General features: G+C 43.3%; 1 protein-coding gene and 1 pseudogene across 1 annotated transcript; one reads left to right on the top strand and one right to left on the bottom strand.

Annotated features, from left to right (window-relative positions):
- The first annotated feature begins 377 nt into the window (after nucleotides 1-377).
- Nucleotides 378-21,575, top strand: LOC149046559 (uncharacterized). The gene is made up of 10 exons (XM_089204573.1): nucleotides 378-744; nucleotides 9,612-9,790; nucleotides 10,445-10,693; nucleotides 11,610-11,858; nucleotides 12,092-12,311; nucleotides 12,569-12,731; nucleotides 13,172-13,327; nucleotides 13,490-19,157; nucleotides 19,655-20,260; nucleotides 20,667-21,575. The coding sequence occupies exons 1-10, from the start codon at nucleotides 393-395 to the stop codon at nucleotides 21,048-21,050; spliced, it is 8,226 nt and encodes a 2,741-aa protein (XP_089060699.1). The 5' UTR covers nucleotides 378-392; the 3' UTR covers nucleotides 21,051-21,575.
- Nucleotides 2,765-5,012, bottom strand: LOC149046560 (uncharacterized; annotated as a pseudogene).
- Nucleotides 21,576-21,606: the final 31 nt, after the last annotated feature.

Genomic DNA, 21,606 nt, shown 5'->3' with positions numbered 1-21,606 from the left:
CAAAGCAAAAAAGTCAATTAAAGAAGATCTCTGTCTTTCAATCATGATTTAGTTTGCTTGTTTTTGATGAAAGTAAAAAGAGAAGGCAATTACGAATACAAATAAATTTGTTGCCTTAAAAAAGAGACTGGTCTCAACATGTCGAACATTCCCTAAAAATACCCTTCCTACAAACAATCCACCGTTTCGTGCCCGTCATATATTGAAACATAGACCTTGCGTGTACAATTCGAACAAAATATTTCGAGCGATTAGCAACGGAAAGTATTTTATTTCAAGAGAAGTGCATCCTTGTTTTCAAAACTTTGAAAGTAATTAACGTCTACTAGAATTTGACAAGTTAGGGTTGCGATAATACGGAGCAAATACAAAAGTTTTGACCGAAACACGCTATGAAAAGCATTGTCTTAACAATCTGCTTCGTGGTTTTGATCACTGGAACGAATTCGATTTTCTGGAGAAGGAGAAGAAGGAGACGAAGAAGTTCGCCTCCTCCGTGTTCCGCCATAAACTGTAAGGTTGGAAGCTGGACCAGTTGGAGTTCTTGCTCGCGTCAATGCGGAACGAGTGGCTCACAGACTCGCACACGACAGAAGCTGCAGGCCGCGCAGTGCGGTGGAACTTGCCCATATAAATTGCAGGAGACGCAAGCTTGTAACAGGGGAAACTGCAAACACGGCGGCACACCAAATAATGCTGGATGTAGTTGCCGATTGGGATACGGAGGAAGATGTTGCCAACAAGGTAAGGTTAATGAACGAAAACCGGTTCTCGTACTTAGACCGTTAGTCTGGGCATGGGGGAATCTACTCAATGAATCTACTGCATGTTTGCATCGGGGAAAATTCAGCCCAAACTGTTTCAGTTCGTCATTTGCAATCTGTATGATCAGGTTTAGAATTCTCCGTCGTCGAAAAGGCAATAACCTGAACTTGCTTCTACAGGAATGTTCCCTGTTCTCTTATCACAGGGGGTCAAACTTTGATTTGTACTAGGTACTATTTTAAAGTCAATTTCGTTGTCAATCGTGAACCTTTATCATTTTGATGAGTATATTAACGTTGTGATGTTGCACCGAATCAATTGTCCCCGTGTTTTGGATTGAAGCACTCCTTGCTCTCTTACGAACAGGTGAAAATGAAGAAATTTTTACATGTATTATTTAAGAGCGAATCCCGCTATAAATCGGATATTTTCATCATTTTCAAGTTTATGTTCATGTTGTGATGTTGCACCGGTTAATTTTCTGCGTGTATTGGACTTCAGCACAACGATAGAAAATAGTTTAAAGGCTGAGCGCGCGGCTTTTTACTTTGGTGCATACTAAAATATTCTTAAAAAGCAGTTTTTTTAAATCGCTCAAGCTAACTTTGGAAAAACTCGTAGCAATTCCGGATAGTTTATCCTTGCTTCCTGCAACAAAGTTAGCAACACGCCAGAGACGGGGGCGCTTTTAAGAGGAATTTTCTCTCTAAAGTTATTTATGAACAGGACTGCCCAGCTTTTTTTTGAACCACAAGAAAACGATCTACATTTAATTAATTGTGTGATCTAAAAAATCCACTGAGGAAGCACAAGTAATTTGAACTAAATGGCATATGGGAAACAAGGAAACAATTATTCCAAGCCGTACGGGTATATTGCAGTAATCGCGATCTGTACCAAAATAGAAATTTCGAGGTTTAGTGGGTTTGTGCATTGGTGTTTCAGACGTTCTCAACTCGTTGCAGTACATAGCTGTCGGTTCCCTCCTTGTTGATCATAGATATATAATTAACCTCTTTACGAACAGGACATTCTAACTCCAGAACTGCTAAAGGAGTCGTTATCACGGATCAACCTCTGTGAAACCTCTCATAGTACAGTTTCTTCCGACTATAAATATTCTACCGATATTGAAGCGAAATTTTCGCCTTGGCATATCGCTTTGAGTAAAAAAAAAAAAAAAAAAAAAACGATTTTTTGGAACAGGAAACTAAGTCACTCTCCCATTTCAGTCGCCCACACAAGAAACTAGTCAGATGCTTCTACAAACACCGCCGCTCAAGAAAAACAATAATTTATGATACTTCAAGAATCTCAGAATCATAGCATTTTTCTTAAAAAGTGCAATGCGACGCGAATGGTTCTGCAATGATCTAAAGTTGCGCAACTTTACACGCACGATCCCGCCTATGCGGGGCAATGAACTCGGCCGGCTAAACAAATGACCGAGACTTAACGAATCTTCCAGGCTTTACTTGGCACAGTGCACACGTTGCTCTTTATAGGCAAGAAATCCAATTTGCGAAGCAGTAAAACAACTGTAAAGAAGTTTTTCTACCTACCAGAGCATGAAGATGAAATCCTTCGCTAGCTGTGGAGCGTGTACCTCTTGCAGTATGGACTGCAACTTCGTAATCATACCTGCATATGCTTTGCGTTACAAACGAGAGCCCCTGTCCTAAGACTGCAGCAACTCCGGCATAATGAATTGTTAAAATAATCTTCCAATAATATCGCAAAACAACGAAGCCGGTACATGGCTCCAGCTTCACGGAGTCCTGAGTGCTTACTGAAATTCTGGAATTAATTTGACTCCATCACATAAAAACATGACGCAACTTAAAACCGCACACAATAAAGTTGTAAACAAGGTTATGACACAATAGTGTCGTTGCCGAACGAAAATTTAACCCGGCTAGTCCGTTTTAGACAACTTTATTCGCGGGTTTTACACTCACAGCAAACCCGCTTTTACCGCTCAGGTTATTTCGACCTCAACCTATCTCATCTCACACATGCGCACGCGGCCCCTGGCAACGAGCTGGCCTGTCATTCGTAACATAGCAACGCGGCTAGAAATAAAAGTACTGCAAGCGGGAGGAACGACCCCGCCCCTGGTCGAGACACAACGTTCGTCGAGACAATTAACAGTTCTACACTTCCGCTTCCTCTGATAAACAAAGTTTAGCAATCGTCTAGCACTCATGCAAGTGAACAAACAACCATACACTTTCATCTCACTGCGTCTTTCCTCAACTAACATAGGTCCAAAAACGTCAACTCTAGTGTTCCTGAACACCATTCCTAGCTCAAGCTTGTTACACACCTTGAACCCATTGTATGCAGATGCTACTCTTCGCTCACCAGGTAACCAGTTAGTCGCCGCCCATCCGAGTAGGGTCTCAACTGCGTAAGGTACTCTGTCAACTTCCGGTTGACCAGAGGGTTTCACAGTTCGTTTTGGTAGAATCAAGTCAGAGTTGTTAGTTCCAATTATGAGTTGCACTGGACCTGTGTCGGTGTCACATAAGTCCAAGTTCTTCAGGTGCTGATACTCTTGCTTAAGTGTTGACCAATTCAACTTCTGATTCGGACCATTCAGGCTAGGAATTTTTTTTACATCTCGCAAGGAGTACTGGACTTCCTCTCTTCCAACTCGTGCGACGTGGCATTTCTTGATGTGCTGGAAAGTAAACACCTTCCGCGGATTTATTCCTTGAATTTCGAGATCTACCTCTTTGCCCTAAAGTCCATGTGAAAGTGCTAAACTTTCATCTATAAGAATTGTGTTACAGCCTAAGTCACGCGATTCCATCACTTGTTGTTGGGAAGTATTTCAACCAAAGCACGAGCACCAGCGTCACCACCTGCGTACGCTAATTAGCGATACCCCTCGTGGGGCTCCACAGCCTAACATCGTGACGAGTCTAACATCTTGCACTCGTTCTGATTTACGTTTCGCTTTTGCTCGTTCAATAAATTTCAAGTCGACTTCATGCACGAGGGTATCATGACGCATGTCACAGCTCTCAACTTTGCATATGTTCCTACTACAGCATTTACTCAGAGGATGACCAGGTAATAGAGAACATAAGCATGGTTTGTGTTCCTCAGCAACTTTCGCCTTTTCGCTGGTTAACATTTCCTTAAAACTTTTGCTCTCTTGCAAAGTGTGATTAGTGGACTGGTGACTTAGGCACCTCTTTGTTCCATAGCTGGTGCGTAAAGCTTCTCTTGTGGCTCCTACAAACAGCCCAGATTGTGATTTGTCAGCGACTTACGCCTATCAACTTTAAATGTTAAGTTAAGCTCATAAAGGAAGTTGTGCTCTTTGAAAATGCCCATAAACTCAGAAACTATTTCTTGATACTGCCTGATCTCCGTACTATTTTCTTTCACTACGGTCGGAAATTGATCTATACGCTTCTTTGCAGCTGACACAACTGTGTCTACACGGCCAAAACGCTCCTGGAGCGTAGTCCATGCCTCCTTGTAATTGTCTGAACCTGGCATGGATTTCGTTTGACATGATTTTGCAATCTAGCAGAAATTTAAGCTTCTCTGTTGCATCATAGACTTCCTTTTTATCTACTTCAGCTTTGAAATTTTAGTACTCTAGTGGATTTGCATTAAATTTCTGCACGTTTGGTTTAACGATTTCCACAAAGGCTGGCAGCATTTTCTCAAACAATTTATCTGTATTCGATGTTTGCACGCTAGGGTTTCCCGTGGCAGAGGTTTTCAACTCAGCTTGACCTTTAGCAATAGATTATTTACATGTCTCCTTTTCACAAGGTTGACCAGAAACCTCTGTTACGACCTCTGGTTTAGTGTGTATAATTTCCTCGATATCAGGTTTTTCAACAACAGTTTTTTCTGTCAGTAATTTCGTAGTCGAAGCGCGAGGTCAGATCGTTCACACCGTCTAAGGGTAATTCATTTAACTCTTCATCAATATCGCCCTTTGTTTGACAAACCTTCTTCCTGGGCGATGGCACCTTCGAACTCATATTCCAGTCTTGATTCTTCAGCTTTCTTTTGAAGTTCCAAAAGCTTTGCACGCTGCTCTTGTTCGGCTCGCAGACACTCGATCTCATTTGCGAAAGTTAACTCGGCTGTTTTTAGTTCAAGGGCTAACTTCTCGGCCTGCAATTTCTTTCTTTAAACGGAACGTTTACTTGAAGTAGTAGACTCACTTGGTGTAAACAGTCGTGGTGTTGGTCTCCTCCTCTGTTTGAGGCACTCATCTTAGTGCGACTTATATGTCTCTTCACAATATTTAACTGCACGGCTAGGTGATAATATTACGCGCAGTTACATGTACACGGCTGATATTGCTCAATATCCGGCTCGAAGGACCAAATGTCGCTTCCGGACAACAATTAAACTCAGCTGGTCCGTTTAAGACACTCACAACTACACCACTTTTCCCACTCAGGTTTTTACAAACCCAATTTATCTCATCTCACACACGTGCATGCGGCCCCTAGCAACGAGCTGGCCTGTCATTTGAAACATAGCAACGTCGCTAGAAATGGAGGGACAGGAAACGGGAGGGAAACACTAGCAACAATATTTGTTGATCAAAAATTCATCGGACACGTTTTACGTCAACCTCTTTCGTGCAGGCAGACACTCTTCTGCAAGAAGGATAAGCATCTCTCGAGAGTGGTTGAATAGATTATAGACTTTCTTCCTACAAAAAACTTATCTGAAACTTGTACGCACCAGCTATGGAACAAAGAGGTGCCTAAGTCACCAGTCCACTAATCACACTTTGCAAGAGAGCAAAAGTTTTAAGGAAATGTTGACCAGCGAAAAGGCGAAAGTTGCTGAGGAACACAAACTATGCCTATGTTCTCTATTACCTGGTCATCCTCTGAGTAAATGCTTTACTAGGAACATATGCAAAGTTGAGAACTGTGACATGCGTCATCATACCCTCGTGCATGAAGTAGGCTTGAAATTTATTGAACGAGCAAAAGCGAAACGTGAATCAGAGCGGGTGCCAGATGTTAGACTCGCCACGACGTTAGGCTGTGGAGCCCCACGAGGGGTATCGCCAATTTGCGTCGGAATAAAGCAGTTCAGAGCCGGTCAAAGGATGTTAAATTGTAATTTTAGAACTGAAAAATAACGGAAATCGATTTCTGTATCTTACCTCCTTTACGTGGATGTTGATTCCCAGCGTGTCCTCCGTTTGGTAGATGTTAATTAATACTTGCATGGATACAGCCGAATACAACAAATATGCGATGATTTTTTTCCGAAATCGAACGATTGGAAATGAGTTAGTCGAACCCCATTGGATTACACAAAGTACATGATTATAATCCAGACCGACCGGTTCGAGCGACATTGCTGCGCCGAATACATTACATGTCTCAACTTCCGGTAAGCGGTAGGGGCCGTACACAAGCGTCTTCGTAAAAGAAATCCAAAGACATGATCATTTGCTGGTCAATGTTACTCTGACGCGACCTGCTCAAGGCCGTATGCTTGCCCGCGGGTGAAGGAAAACCGTGCCAAAATGGTAACAATAAGAAGAAGAAGAAGGTTTATTAAAAGTATTCAAAAATAGCACCCAAGTGGTGAAATACATGTGAATTTACAAGCATACTTTAAATATTTAAAAAATACGAAAATCTTACATTTGACTTCAAAATTAAGAGTCTAAAGGGACTGGGAATTACAAGAGTCAGTAGTTATATACCAATGAAAAAACGCTTAGGTTTGCTTGACTACAAGGACTGGGCGTTAGACGCCATTGTTGGAAAGAAAGATTTTTTAAATCTTTCGGTCCGGCATTTAAAGAGTGATACATGGTTTTTGTTGCGCAACTCATAAACGTGGCAATCGGCGCGCTTTGGTGGAATAAGGTGGTACAGCCGTGACCCAGGCACACAGATACCGTCCCAAACTTTCTTGCAGAGTTCGTCTCTTCTCACATTTAAGCGAGTGGAGTTTGCGGCCACAATGGCGTCTTTGTAGCTCAGCGCCGGAAATAATATACGCAGAGCTCTTTTCTGAACTCTCTCGATCATGTCCTTGAGATAAATTGGTAGGCTAGTAGACCAAGTGACGCAGGCGTATTCGAGGACCGATCGTACCAAGGCATAAAATATGTTAATAAGGTCTTCGGGTGGAATTCCGGACCGCTTGAGCACTCTTAAGATGTAAAGACGTTTGAGGCTTTGGAGACAATCTCACGCACGTGCTCATTCCACCCAAGAGTGTCGCTGATAGTGACTCCAAGGACCTTGTGTGAGGAGACCCGTTCTAAGGGACGTCCATTGACGCACAAAGGGCCAAGATCTGGCCGTGTTTTAAGCGAACAAATCACAAGTTCCTTGCACTTCTTTGGGTTGAGGTTCATATTATTGCGCGACGACCACTGTGCAATGGCGTCAAGATCTTTCTGAAGGGACGATGTACCGCCTGATGGGATGACCTCGGATATTGTTAGGTCATCTACATATTTCCAGTGGCTCGATAGTAATGGAGTTTCAATCGCGAGATCGTTAATCATCAGGAGGAACAGGATGGGGCCAAGCTTAGTGCCCTGCGGGACTCCAGCGTGCACGGGCAACCAAGGGGATACAATGTTCTTAATCTTAACAGCTTGGCGACGGCCATAAAGAAAACTGCAAATCCATCGGATAATAAAACCACGGACCCCAAGGTGGATGAGTTTATTGACTAAGATAGTGTGGTCAATATGGTCAAAAGCCTTACTAAAATCCAGGAAGCAGGCCCTTAAGAACATACCTGGTTTGTCAATAGAGGACAACCAGTTGTGCATCATATCCAACAGGCAATAGGTGGTTGAAGTTCCTTTGAGGCAGCCGAATTGGCTGAAATCGATGAGGTGCACAACATCCTCAATTAGCCATTCAACTACGAAATCCTCCAGGACTTTAGAGACGATTGCTGTTAGGGAGATAGGTCTTAAATCTTCCCTACCGGTTATGGGCGTAACCTTGGGTACCGGTGTGACATAAGAGTCTTTCCATGCAGTAGGGAAGGAGCCTGATGCAATAGAGGTGTTGAATATTCGCGTGATCGGCTCAGCGAGCTCAGCAGCATATTCTTTCCAAATACGAGTCGGAATCCCATCAGGCCCAGGGGCCTTAAAGGCGCTGATGGCAAGTAGCTTTTTGTAGACCCTTTGTGTCTCGATTACGGGCGGTTGAGGGGATGGTAAGTAGCAGGGCAGTGCACTTGTATCAAGTGGCTTAATGTCAGATATTACAGATACAAAAAACTCATTAAGGCGTGATGCGAGAGTCGCGCCAGAGATAATTCTGCCTTCCTCGTCAGTATAACTGAGTTCGTTAGGGCTGCTAGCCTTCCCTGCAAGCTTATTCACCATACTCCACCATTTCCTCGGGTCAGTGCTCTTGAGGTTATTAACTTTGTTTTTATAGAACTCGCATTTCCGGCGGGTGATAACCTCTCTGACCTTATTTCTAAGGCGACGCCATTTCTCCTCCGGGCCATTTAGATAGGCGCGTTGGCGCTCTAATATGAGAGCCTTAATCTCAGGTGACATCCAAGGCTTGTCCATTGGATGAATCTTCACGTATTTGGACGGAAAGTAGATATCGCTGGCTGATGAAAGATCCTTAGTAAATGAGTCAGTGAGAGAGTCAACTGATGGTGAGTCACCGTCTACTTCTAAATCACTGAACCAACGGTGTGAACACGCCCACCTCCCAAAAGCGCTTATTGCCGACTGAGGAAAGCGACGCATCGGGATCCTTTTCTTTTCAACGCACAGCGGGTTTAGTTGGTTCATTGAAAGCGGATTCCAGTGAACAGAGCCATGGTCCGAAGACCCTAATTGCGCGCTGACAATTGGTTCGCTATAGTATTCACTAAAATCCGTTAAAATAAGGTCTAGTATGCTATTGCCCCGAGTGGGTCTGATAACTACTTGTTTTAGGTTATGATTGGCTAACATGTCTGAGATGTCCTGGGTGTTAAAATCGCCTAATAACACTACACCACAGTCTGGATAAGAAGTCTTTACGGAGTCTAGTGTTTCTATGATGTACATTGTGCGATCTCGCTGCACTTGCGCAGAGGCCACAGGAAAATACACCACCCCACATATAATACCAGATAGTGGGCGTGGTAGACGATGAGGGCGTAACCATAGCCACAAACACTCGTGTTCTGGAGACTCCAAGTCAGATCTACGCTTGAAAGGTATCTCTGAAGACACGAACGCGCACACGCCACCCCCTATTCGGTTGTGGCGGTCACGTCTCGCGATGTTGTAACCTGGAATGGTAAGGATGTTATTATCGATGTAGTCATGCAGCCAAGTCTCCGTAATAATTGCAATATCCATGTGAAACGTTAAAAGCTGAGCAGTCAACTCGTCCAGTTTGTAAGGGCCTTGCGGGCTGTAGTAGGGACTTAAAGAAAACCACCACAGCGATGGCAACGATAACGTAGTGAAACAAAAGATCTAAAGAGCGAAAAAATAGCAAAACACGTGCGTTTAATACTTCGTACATTTCTTAGCTGCCATTCAGGACAAGAATGTGAAATCACCAACTTTAACGTCCTCTAAGCGAGGAAACCTCAACAACAATTTAGTCACCTCTTTAATTTTAACTAAACACTCCATTCACATGTACGCCGTAGTGAAGATGTCGTGCCATCAGAAACGGTTTACGCATCGAGCTATCGGCGAAAATCTTAAGGAAAATAACTTACCGTTTCTTTGGCAACTTTGTACCACATCGCTGTAGTGACATCTTAAACTCCCTTCCATCTTACTCAGAAGCTTACTTACAGGTTTTCTTCTCTTCATGTCCTATTTCTTCTTCCAACAGACGTCAATGAGTGTTATAACAGACCATGCCAGCATACTTGTACCAACACGTTCGGTAGTTTTACATGCAGCTGCCATTCGTGCTACATCAAAGCGGGTTTAAGATGTGACCTGAGGCAGTGCAAAATCAACAACCAGTGTTACGCTTATGGCAGAGTAAACCCCAGTAACCAGTGTCAGGTGAGATTTTAATTCGCTTTCAATCATGCGTGAGAGAGGTGAGAGAGTTCCGATTTTTCTGGAACAAGAACCACTGTGCATTTAATTTTTCGCGCCTCAAATGAAACGCTTTTTAAAAGTGGCCGCGACAAAGAAATATCCTATTTCAATTTAACAGCATATTTCCTATCCGTACAAAAAATTTATGGTAACTGATTACATAAACCGTGGTTTCTTTACTCAACTTCGATCTCGAGCTTACGTGTTCCAGCATGAGAGCATACGGCACTTCTACGTCTGAATCTGTGCTTTCTTAAGGGCTTCCGTCAAGATATCCAACTGCCAAGTACTACAACGTGTGAAATAAGTCTTTGAATTAACGCTGCACCGAGACCGCGGCGCTTATTAACCTTGCTGTCGTAAATGCGACGCTCACTCGAGAGAGATGCCTATTCGGGGGCGGCGGTTGTTTGAGTTGATACGGCATTTCAACAACTTAGATATGGAAGAAGACAGACCTTGCTGAAATAACGCTTTTGGAGACAAAACAAAAACCAAAACTAAATAGAGAAAAAAACCCACAAAAACAGTATTATCGCAAATAGATGTGTGTTGATGCAAGGAAAAATTGTTTTGTTATTAACGTTTGTTGTGTATCGTCCCCTCTCCCAATAGAATTGCAATAGTGTAAACAAGTATGCCTGGACAAACAACAACAATTTTCCGTGTAACGACCGAAATGCATGCACTAAAAATGATCGCTGTTCTAATGGGGTTTGCTCGGGCACGCCTTTCTCGTGCCTCCCGTGCGAGGAGTGCTACAATGACGCGTGCCGCGTGAAACCGGGATACTGCGTGATCAATGAGGGTGGAAGACGACAGTGTTTTCGTCACGGAGCCTTACGACCAGGACATCAATGCCAGGTAAAATATTTAGCAGCCATTGAATTATTGGGAAGATTTTAGAATTGCACGGAGAAATAGCATTTTAACCCTTTGAATCCTAACATCAGTATCCATATTATCCATACCGTTCTAAGTACATTTCCTAAGATGCTGATGAGGAGAATTTGTTCAACAATCAAGAACTTCTTAATATGGTGCTCATTTCCTCCACCCTCATGACCTTAATGTCCTATTCAGTAGTGATATTGGATGTTGGATGTTAGTCAAAGGGTTGAGCTCTTTCGGCTTGATGTACAGAGTCAATCATATATCAGGTGCCCAAATCAAATGAATGACCTTATATGATACATTTAAGAGGACAACGAGAAGCTATCAGAGAACGACCAATTTTTCCATCGCTCAAAGAAGCACCTAGAGCTGATTTGAGTTTTACGCGGAAATTTTAACGAAATGGAACTTTTCAAAAGCTATTTCACAAAAACGAAAATTGAAATAAACTGGAAAGCACTCAAGATCATTAACTTGAATAGTCAAGACATTGGATATTTTATCCACACAAAAGATAGGCTTATAATTAACAATTTTTCACCAAAGTGGAGGTGAATGGTGCACCACTTTCACCAACACTGAGCTGAATAATTATTTTGCTATATGCCAGACAAACACCAAAAAATGAGTTTATTTCTCTCAATATACCGAAAAATGCTCGGAAGTTAAACTCTTCAAGTGCGTTTTTGTCTCATCGGCTACTTGGAGGTGAATAGCAGTAGCTACTCACTTCCGAACTAGCCACTCAATGCGCGCGAAAAGCACTATTTACCTGTGTAAAACAATTCATACACTATTTCGTGAACGTTACAGTTTATAGGATTTTTATGAATTTCAAAATGGTCAATAGATGAGTTTTGCATCAATCACACTCTTCTCTCCTCAGCAATGCGACAGCAACAATAATAATCGGTGGACTAACAACAACAACCTTAGGTGCAGCGACAACAACTTGAAGACCAAAAACGACCGCTGTTCAAGTGGCACGTGCGTCGGCACGCCCTACAACTGTCTCTCATGTGAAACACATGACGGCAATGGCTGTCCAATCAAATCTGGATATTGCATAATACTGCAAGGAGGCAAAAGGACATGTTATGCCAAGAATCACTATAAGCCAGGGAATCCTTGTCAAGTAAGCCACCGTTCGAACTAATATAATAGCTTGGTTCTTTGTTGTCAACTATCCTCAATGAAATGTTTAATAGCGCTTTCTGAGGGCAATGGATGTTTCTATACACACACCAATGACCGAAAATTACGCCACTAAAAAATCAAAAGAAAAAAAGATATAATAATTAATTTAGGAAAACGTGGAAAGTCTTACCTTATTACGAAAATATTTGTCTTGTTGCTGTTTCCTTTCAGTGGTGTAACCCTGGCAGTAGTATCAGCACTTGGTCTAATCGAGACGGCGTGGCATGTGATGACGGGAACGCATGTACACGTGCAGATACGTGTCGCAGCGGCCAGTGCACAGCTACACCTTTCAAATGCAACTCGGTTTGCCAGTACTGTAATGGCAACAGTTGCAGTCTGAAAACTGGGTTTGGTTTTTTGAACAGCAAGTGTACTTGTAAGATAGCAGGTGGGTAAGAACATTCTACGCCATACTCGTTCTCTCGCAATACTTGAAACAAAATTAAGGGTGTGTCTATCCAAACTGGAATTTACGCGCCGAAGAAGACTACGCAACGTTGTAAGCCTTTCTTGTCCATTCAATCTCGCAGTTCTCGTTGTTTTTACTCATTGCTTTAAAGGAGTTATATCACGAAGCTTATTTTTGTAGGCACAGGTATTTAAGTTAATTGGTTTATTTTGTGATAACCTTTTATCGTCCTGTAGGCCGGGACTACAGCCACCAAGCAGTAAATCCATCTAATCAGTGTCAGTGGTGTGACTTGCACGATACAGCCGCTCGTACCAACAGAGCCTGGAGCAATCGTCCAGCGGTGCCTTGTAACGATGGAAACAAATGTACAAAACAAGACACGTGTAACGCTGGCAGGTGAGTATCACCCCGTATTGCTTAGCTGCGGACAAAAAGACGATATGATCCCTTGAATATATACGAGTTCTTGGCATATAACTTTCAAAGAGGAAACTCCGAAGTTGAAAAGTCTTTAGTTTGAAAAATTCCCTACAAATTATATGACCTATTTCAACTACTTGGAGAGGGAGGGAAGGTAGGGAGGGGAGTTAGGCAGAAGCCTCCATGAGGGTGGTCCTCCGTCACTATGCTTCCCGTATTTGGTCATATCGTGTTCATTTTACACTTTTTCTTGACAAAGAGGGGGTTGGTATGTTGTATCCCCTCTCTCCCATTCGCTACGCCTTTAAAAAATTAATTTTTTTGTTGATTTAACATCAGTGAAAATAAACAGTGAGTGCCAGACAAGCACTGATAAGCCTCTCAATTACATGTGCTTTGCCTCTGTATTTTTCTAGATGCATAGGACAAGGTTACTCTTGCCAAGCATCTTATCCTGCCACAAGCTGTATCCAAACCTCTCAGTGTGTTGGTAACGGATCTTGCCGCGCGATCATGAGGCCAAGTAGAACAATCTGCCGCCCGGCTGCGGACGCCTGCGATCGCCCTGAGAGGTGAGAGATAACACAAGATTCTGTTGGTGGTCACTTCTAAGCTGTTATGGCTGTAAAGTTACGTTAAGGAAAAACTCTTCGAAGGATGAGGATGATTCGTATTATTAAAACATCTTAAAACTACATCTAAGTTGTACTTATTTGTGAAATCATTATTCGCAGGTGTGACGGACGCCTTGGAACATGCCCTGGTGGCGTAACAGACAGCATTACCCTGACTACTGGCAATGTACAGCTTCAGGACCATGCATTTAAGACAATAATCACCTTTCAGCACTCTACAGATAAGCTTTACCTTAAGATGTCCGGTTTCTCCGTTTTATGTGGCCAATTGACACTTAGGTGGTTCCTTCTACCAGCATCCTCCGCTTGCAATACCTTGTCCGGCGTAAAAGGAACGTTTTCGAATGGCAACTCTCAACAAACTCTGACTGGACTAAGTCTTCAAGATAACAGCAAATACAAAGTTAAAATACAAGCTTCTGATATAAGAAACAGCAATGCGCCACCGGTCTGCAGTGGCGAGATCACAATTGACACATCAAAACCACAAGGCGGGTGGATTCGCGATGGGGCTGGAGCTGACTTGAGCTACCAGGCCACTAAACTCTTGCAAGTAAACTGGGGAGGAGTTCAAACCAGACATGGTGTTGCCAAGTACGAATGGAAAGTTCTCTCAACTTCGTTTAGCGGTAAACAAACAACAGAGCTCATGGGTTTTACTAGCGTAAATCTAAATACTAACGCAGGTAAGACCTTCAATGGCGTCACAGACGGATCAACTGTGACATTCGTAGTTCGCGCTTTCACAAAAGCCGGTTTGTTTTCTGACCTCACCAGCGATGGAGTGATTGTTGATACTTCCCCTCCTGCAGCTGGCAAGATCTACGATGGCAATCAACTTGGTGTAGATCTCAAGTACGCCAAATGGACGACTACGTTCGGCGCGAACTGGGATCGTTTTACCGACCCACATTCACCTATCTCACGATATACCTGGGCAATACAGAGACTAGGGGCTGGTTTAATCACTTCCTTTAAGACGACAGCTTTACACCGCTCTCCCACTTTGACCAACCTCAATCTTGTTTCTAAAGAAAGCTACTGTGCGGTTGTCAGAGGTTACAACGAGGCTGGTCGGTTTACTCAAGTCAAATCAGACTGCGTACTAATAGACCATGATGCTCCACAAGCTGGAGTTGTAAATGACGGACATTTTACTGATATTGACTACCAATCCGACAATACCTGGATGGCAGCAAACTGGAATGGTTTCTCAGATGGGAACAAAGGAAGCGGAATCGTAGAGTACAAATACAGAGTGACAGATAGCAGTGGACGCATTGTTGTTTCTTGGACGTCGACAGGAAATGCAACTAACATCACACATACCGGACTGACGTTGGGAAACAATGCGAAGTATTTCGTGACTGTCAGAGCAATCGACGCAGTTGGTCTCACTACTGACGTCACTACAGATGGCGTTACGGTGGACACAACTCATCCTGTGTTCACTGGTACAGTTAGAGTGACTGGTGAGGATGACTTCCTAAATGGAACTGCGTGCGTCTACGTGCCAAGTGTCTCGTCATTATCAGTAAATTGGGCTGGATTCTCTGATGCTCACAGCGGTCTGAGGCGTTACGACTGGGCTGTTATGCCCTTGGGTACGTCACCATCAAACTCCGACTTCAAAACCATGCCAGGATCTCATCTACGGACATCTGCAACGTTTAAAAATCTGGCACTAACCCAAGGAAAAGCGTATCAAGTCATCATCAGAGCATACAATGGTGCTAAACTGCATAAAGATGCCCCTTCAGTCATTATCATACCCGATGCCACACCTCCGTCCCAAGGAAATGTGTACGACGGAGCAACATCAGGAGTAGATATCGACTATCAGGTAGACGTGAAGCATGTTTATGGTTCCTGGACAAAATTTCCAGAACCTCACACTGGAGTGAAGCAGTACTATTTTGCCGTCGGCAGCTGTATCCCTGGTAACTATCATGTAACGGGAAATACGTTTCTCAAAGTTAACCCTCCACAAGCCACTACCTTTATGCTGACAAATATCACACTAGTTAATGGTCAACAGTACTGTATCAAAATCAAAGCTGAAAACAGAGCTGGATTAATTAGCTCAGAAGTGTCTACAGATGGCTTCGTTGTTGATGTGACTCCCCCAAGCTTACAAAATGCTCAAGTGCGTGATGGAAGTTCAGGTTCAGACATCGACTATCAGGATAATACCACGGCGTTGTCAGCAGAATGGAATGGTTTTGCCGACCCTGAGTCTGGAATCCAGTATTATGAGTATGGAATTAGCAGAAATCGTGGAGGAGCTGTTGATGTATCTCCGTTTCAAAATGCAGGGTTGAATACCTCATCTACCGTTAACGGTCTTTCCCTAGCTGACGATGTATATTACTTTACTGTTTGCGCTGTGAACTTTGCTGGACTGCGCGACTGTATGAGCTCTGACGGAGTGCTGATCGATTTTAGCCCTCCAAACCATGGTGTGGTGCACGATGGAGTCATTGAACCAGATCTTCAGTATCAATCTTCTCTATCAGATATGGCTGCAAACTGGGAAGGAGTCTGGGACTTGGAAAGCGGAATTGAAAAATTTGAGTGGAGTATTGGTACAAGTGTGAGTGACAAAACCAGTGTTCAAGACTACACGGATGTTGGTCTTTCGACACACGTCCGAAGTCAAGGAGTCCTTACTTTACAGAGTGGAACAAAATACTATGTGCATTTAAAAGTGACAAATCAGGCTGGCGCTGTCAGGGTATTGGTTTCGGATGGTGTCATTGCAGATGCCACTCCACCAGTACCGAGTACAATTCTTCCAGGCTTCCGATCACAGACTGAGCGGAGACATAACGAACAAGAAAATACTTTCTACACGGCTTCTGAATCTGACATCGCAGTTTACTGGAAGAGCTTCTCCGAGCCCGAAAGTGAACTTTGGTACTACAAGTGGGCCATAGGTATAAGTAGATGTGGAACTCAAGTTCAACCATTCATTAACATTGGACGGTCCAACTTCGCCAACACTACGATGACGAATCTAATCTTTACGCCCGGAATAAAATACTACGTCACTGTAACGTCTCGAAACCGAGCTGGTCTCGTCTCGCGATCATGCTCGGATGCAATGGTCTTTGATGGCACACCACCGAATCCGGGAGAAGTTAAAGTTGGACAGTCATCTGGTCAAAATGGGAGGAAAACATTTGTCAGCAACAGCAGCATCCTCGTTTCGTGGGACGAGTTTAAAGACATGGAAAGTGGCATTAAAAACTGCAACATCTCCGTTAGGGACAAAGCCGAACAACTTCTCTTTCTTGAGAAGAGCAACGCATCCTCGGGTAATGTTTCGCTGTCTTTGAGTGCTCTTCTTCACGGTGAAAGTTATAATGTCAGTGTAGTTTGCATAAACAATGCAGGGCTTGTTGCTTTTTCAACCGTTGAATTTGCCATAGATAACACGCCACCTTTTCAGACAGGTCCCATTATAGCCGGGGTATCACGCAATCGGTCATTCCAATATCAGTCAGACACAGAATCCATTGTAGCCACATGGTCTCCGTTTGCCGAATATGAGAGTGCTGTCCGGAATTATCGTTTTGCCGTCGGTACTCAGCCTTACCAAGACGATATCGTCAGCTTTGAGAACGTGCGCCTGGCAACGCAGGTAACCAAGAACGACCTCAGCCTTTCCCATGCAAACGTCTATTACATGACAGTTATAGCAACGAACCAAGCGGGTTTAAGTAGAGAGGTGTCGTCGCTTGGACTCGTTATAGACACAACTCCTCCATTAGCTGTTGACAGTGATATCCACGATGGCGCAAGTGGGGATGACATCGATTACTTCTCTCCAGACATGGCCATCGAAGCACGCTGGGAAGACATAAGAGATCCAGAAAGTGGCATTGTAGACAGCAAGTACTGTTTAGGGACCAAGCCTCGAGGCTGTCAGATAAAAGGAATGACAAGTGTTGGAGCCAACTTGTCATTCACCTGTCCGACCTGTCATGCTAATGCGGGAGAGAGAGTGTATGTAACGGTACATGTGACCAACGGAGCTGGTATTTCTGTGACACGCAGCTCTGATGGAATGCTTTTGGATGTAAGTCCGCCGCTTATGGGTGATGTCATTGACGGAAACGATTCAACAGGAGTAGACTATAATGTCGTTCTCGAGGACTGGAACGTTTCTATGTCTTGGTTTGGCGTTGAAGATGGCGAAAGTGGGGTGCGATCATGCATATGGATAATCGAAGGCGAAGCTGGGAGTAAACTCCTTCAAGTTGACATTACCAATGGCTCAACTTATGGAAAAAGGAAAGCTTTTTCGAATTCTCAGAGGTACGCAGATCTTCACTTCATCAAAAACGAAACGTATCATAATGTACTGACATGTTGGAATAACGCGGGTATGCAGAATACTGTTCGATCCAATGGCTTTCGAGTAGAATATATGTGGCCCATTCCAACACAGGTCAGCGATGGATCAGCGGAAGGTACAGACCTCGACTATCTAACTAGCACAAAGAGAGTTGGTGCTAATTGGGATCCTTTCATGGACGATATTGTGGATCCAGTTGTTGATTATGAGTGGGGCATAGGAACCGCTCCTGGTAAAGATGACATTTCGCGTTTCACTAGCATTGGGCTGAGTGCAAATGTTGAGAAAGACTTGAAACCCAACGCACCAGGCCTCGATGTTTTAAACTCAGGTCAAAAGTATTACAATACCATAAAAGCCATCACTGCCAGAGGACTTAGCAGTGTAAGCTCGTCCAATGGCTTCACTGTAGACCCCACTCCACCCATGATAACAGAGGTCACCATACACCACATAGTCAAGGACCAAGAACAAAAAAGCGTTGAGATAGATGTTTCCTGGAATAAGACTAAAGATGATGAAAGCGGTATAAAAAGCAGTGCGTTCTGTTTGGGAACAACACCCCTCACTTGTGTGGCGGAAACAATACCTGCAGGTTTGTCTACTTCAGGTGTCATTGGCCCATTCATGCCTCAAATCCGTGCAGGATATTATGTGACTGTGTTTGTTGTAAACAGAGCCGGTTTAACATCTGTTATGTCGTCAGAAAAACTGATATTTGATATGAAACCACCTTCTTTGGGCGTTGTAATAGACGGGATTGGCCAGGATATCGACTTCACAAATTCAACTAGTACCTTGACAATCCAGTGGAAAGGTTTTAAGGATGAAGAATCCGGTATTTCTGGGTGTTCTTGGGCACTGATCGAGCAAACGGCATCAGATAACAGTTCCTCTTTTGGAAATGACACAGTTGTCCTTCGAAAAGCCGTGGACAGCAGTGGGAACTTCACTGAAGGAAATCTTAGTCTTGTTCCCGGCGCTCGCTACATCAGTCAAGTAACCTGTACAAATGGTGATGGCTTTAGCAGCACTTCTTCTTCTGATGGTGTTATTGTTGACCTTACTCCACCCAATTCTGGTCTGGTTCACGACGGATCATCTCTCCATTTTGATATTCAGTTTCAATTCTCAACAACGACAGTCGCGGCAATATGGGAACCATTCCGCGACCACGAGAGTGGCATAGTAAGTTACCGCTGGGGCCTTGGAACCACTCCTGACAGTGTTGACGTCATAGATTTTAAGGATGTCGGCATGATTACTTCAGCGATGGCGGAAAACCTTACCCTCACACATGGGGAAAGGTACTACATTGCAGTGGAGGCCACGAATGGTGCTGGAATGACGTCACATGGATGGTCTGACGGCTTTATCGTTGACACGTCAACACCCAAGTTGACAGAGGTATGATTCATTTGATTAATTTTGGGTGAAATAATGGGACAAGATAGGCCCTGGCATGGTTGTCGTGACTGGATGATGACCTTGTTCGTGACCAGCAAAAATAGTAAAGTGTGAAGCTTTGTCGATTAATTCATAGATCTCTCTTATCTCCTCCCTCGCTTAGCAATTGCTTGGTTATTCTAGTAGTTACTGAACAATGGCGAGACAGATATCTCACATTCAAACTCGTATTGTCTTATCTTAGTTTCGAAACTGCATCTCATTCCATCCTCTACACCAGACTGAGCTAACTTATCGTCTAAAATAAACCATTTCGGAGTTCCGAAACCTTCACTTTCAATATGAGGCTAAGTGCATGACCTCTTTTCATGATATTAAAATAATTGCTCCGCACTAATGGCTGCGCACTCAACCTCGTTTTAAAACAGAGGCTTTGTACCTTTCGGAATAACCCGTCCACGAAGGTCTCACTTAATATTCTCTTTTACTCTCTTTAGGTTTCGCGAGGTTCCCTCTTGTGGCTTGGACCCGGAGGAGAACTGAAGGCATCTTGGAAATCACTAGATTCCGAGAGTGGCATATCCAAGACTGAATTCTGCGTAGGAACAGTATCCAATGGCTGCCAAGTTAAATCTATGACCAAAATAACCAACAATGAAACAGAACTAACCTGCAATTACTGTGACTTAAGACACCAAGAAACATATTACATCACCATACGAGTTCAGAACGGCGCAGGGCTGTTTACATTGGCAACAACGGACGAAGTAAAGGTGGACTTCACTCCACCGTCTGTCGGTAAAGTGCTGCCGGCCACTGACGTCACATCATGTGTGACAAACTGCACCCTGGTCTCTAACGTCACCTTCTTCCAGGACGAGGAAAGTGGTGTAAAATTATGCAGTTACGCTATAAGAAACAGTACAAACTTGATTGGCGACTTTGTAAATAATGGTTTGAAAACGACCATAGCAGCGACAGGGCTCTCGTTAGTTGCAGGTGAAAGGTACCACACCGTTGTGAGATGTGAAAACAATGTTGGACTTGTCACAGAAAGATCATCTACTACACCAGTCTTGGTTGATGACACTCCACCGACTAAGGTTAGCCAAATTAAATATCTTAGGGAACAAAACAGGCGGCCTGTATGTGGCAGTAAATTTAAGGAAATTATGTTGACACTTTCTAGTATGTATCGGGTGATTTGATTTCTAGTACTCATCGGGATTAGTAAACTCTAGTCTATGTTTTTGTAAAAACAACGAACTACAACGCTCTTCATCCGAAAAATAAAGAAGTGTTCTATCATTAGGTCGAATTAAGACGAACAACACCGTTTTGGATAAGAAAGTTAAAATTGTCTTTAAATTATGAAGAGGGGCGGTTTTCCTTAGGAAGGCTTCGATTTTTCAAGCACCTTCTCCGCAAAACATGTTACCTTGTTCAGTTTGTATGTTGTTTTTTTTTTGTCTGTTCAACCTATCGGTTTTTTTGTTTTTTCCCTGACAGGGTTCGGTAATAGTAAGCCCAGACCGCACGCATGACGTTTTTGGACTTCATTCCAGCTGCCACTTATTCAACCAAACACTGCGGGCTCACTGGTTTGGGTTTTACGACAAAGAATCAGGTTTGAGCGGATTTCGCGTTGCAGTCGGCAGTCATCCAAACGCAACAGACGTTCTTTCATTCCAAGACGTCGGTGTCACGACAAATGTCACGCTACCTCTTAATGACATTAACGCGTTGTTTGAAGGAAGCATTGTTTACGTGACAGTTGAATCACGCAATACAGCAGGTCTAGTTACGCAGAGTACATCGCCTCCTACAAGGTTGATTTCGGCAAATAACGACGAGTATATGGCGCAAGGAGACTTTTTCTGTTATAATGTTTAAAATGACGACATGATGAACTGATGGCTAGACTATTTAGAATGGTTATTTTACATTTTTTTTCCTTGCTTTTTCATAGTCTAAAAACCCTGATGGCGTGTAAAGTAAGTTAAGTGAATTGATACAATGAGAGATACTGATCAATTAGATACCCAAATGTTAGGAATGAAAATAGTACTTGCACACGTGGAAGTGAAGAACACTGACAGGTATAGTTGCGTAACGCCTGAAGGGCAAATCGCATTCGTCGTTCGCACATTGCAGCTGATTCACGCGTTATGTTGCGCGCTTTGATTCGATTCAATTTTGTCTTGCAGAAAAAGTTATCTTCCTTGAAAAGCGAACGTAATCGAACAATTTCATCCGTGATACATGTGCCTTTCTTTGCTATACTGAGTCAAATTACTTTTATATTGAAGAAAATTTGCAACTTACTTTTCACAGAAATGTCAAGTGGAAATTAAAAAAGCAGCAAATGGACAAGTGTACATTAGAAAAAAAACTGAATAAAGCGACTACGAGTGAAAACTCTTACACTCACTGATAACCGATTGGTTAA

This window comes from Pocillopora damicornis, chromosome 4 (assembly GCF_964200805.1).
Source record: "Pocillopora damicornis chromosome 4, jaPocDami1.2, whole genome shotgun sequence".
NCBI lineage: Eukaryota > Metazoa > Cnidaria > Anthozoa > Scleractinia > Pocilloporidae > Pocillopora > Pocillopora damicornis.
The sequence above is the reverse complement of the archived record's forward strand: the minus strand, read 5'-3'. Positions and strand labels throughout refer to the sequence as shown.

Excerpts from the sequence above, each read along its gene's own strand:
- LOC149046559 (XM_089204573.1), top strand. The coding sequence starts at position 393 with ATGAAAAGCATTGTCTTAACAATCTGCTTCGTGGTTTTGATCACTGGA. Across the intron at positions 745-9,611 it reads AGGAAGATGTTGCCAACAAG|ACGTCAATGAGTGTTATAAC; the intron begins GTAAGGTTAATG and ends TTCTTCCAACAG. Across the intron at positions 20,261-20,666 it reads ATGACACTCCACCGACTAAG|GGTTCGGTAATAGTAAGCCC; the intron begins GTTAGCCAAATT and ends TTTCCCTGACAG.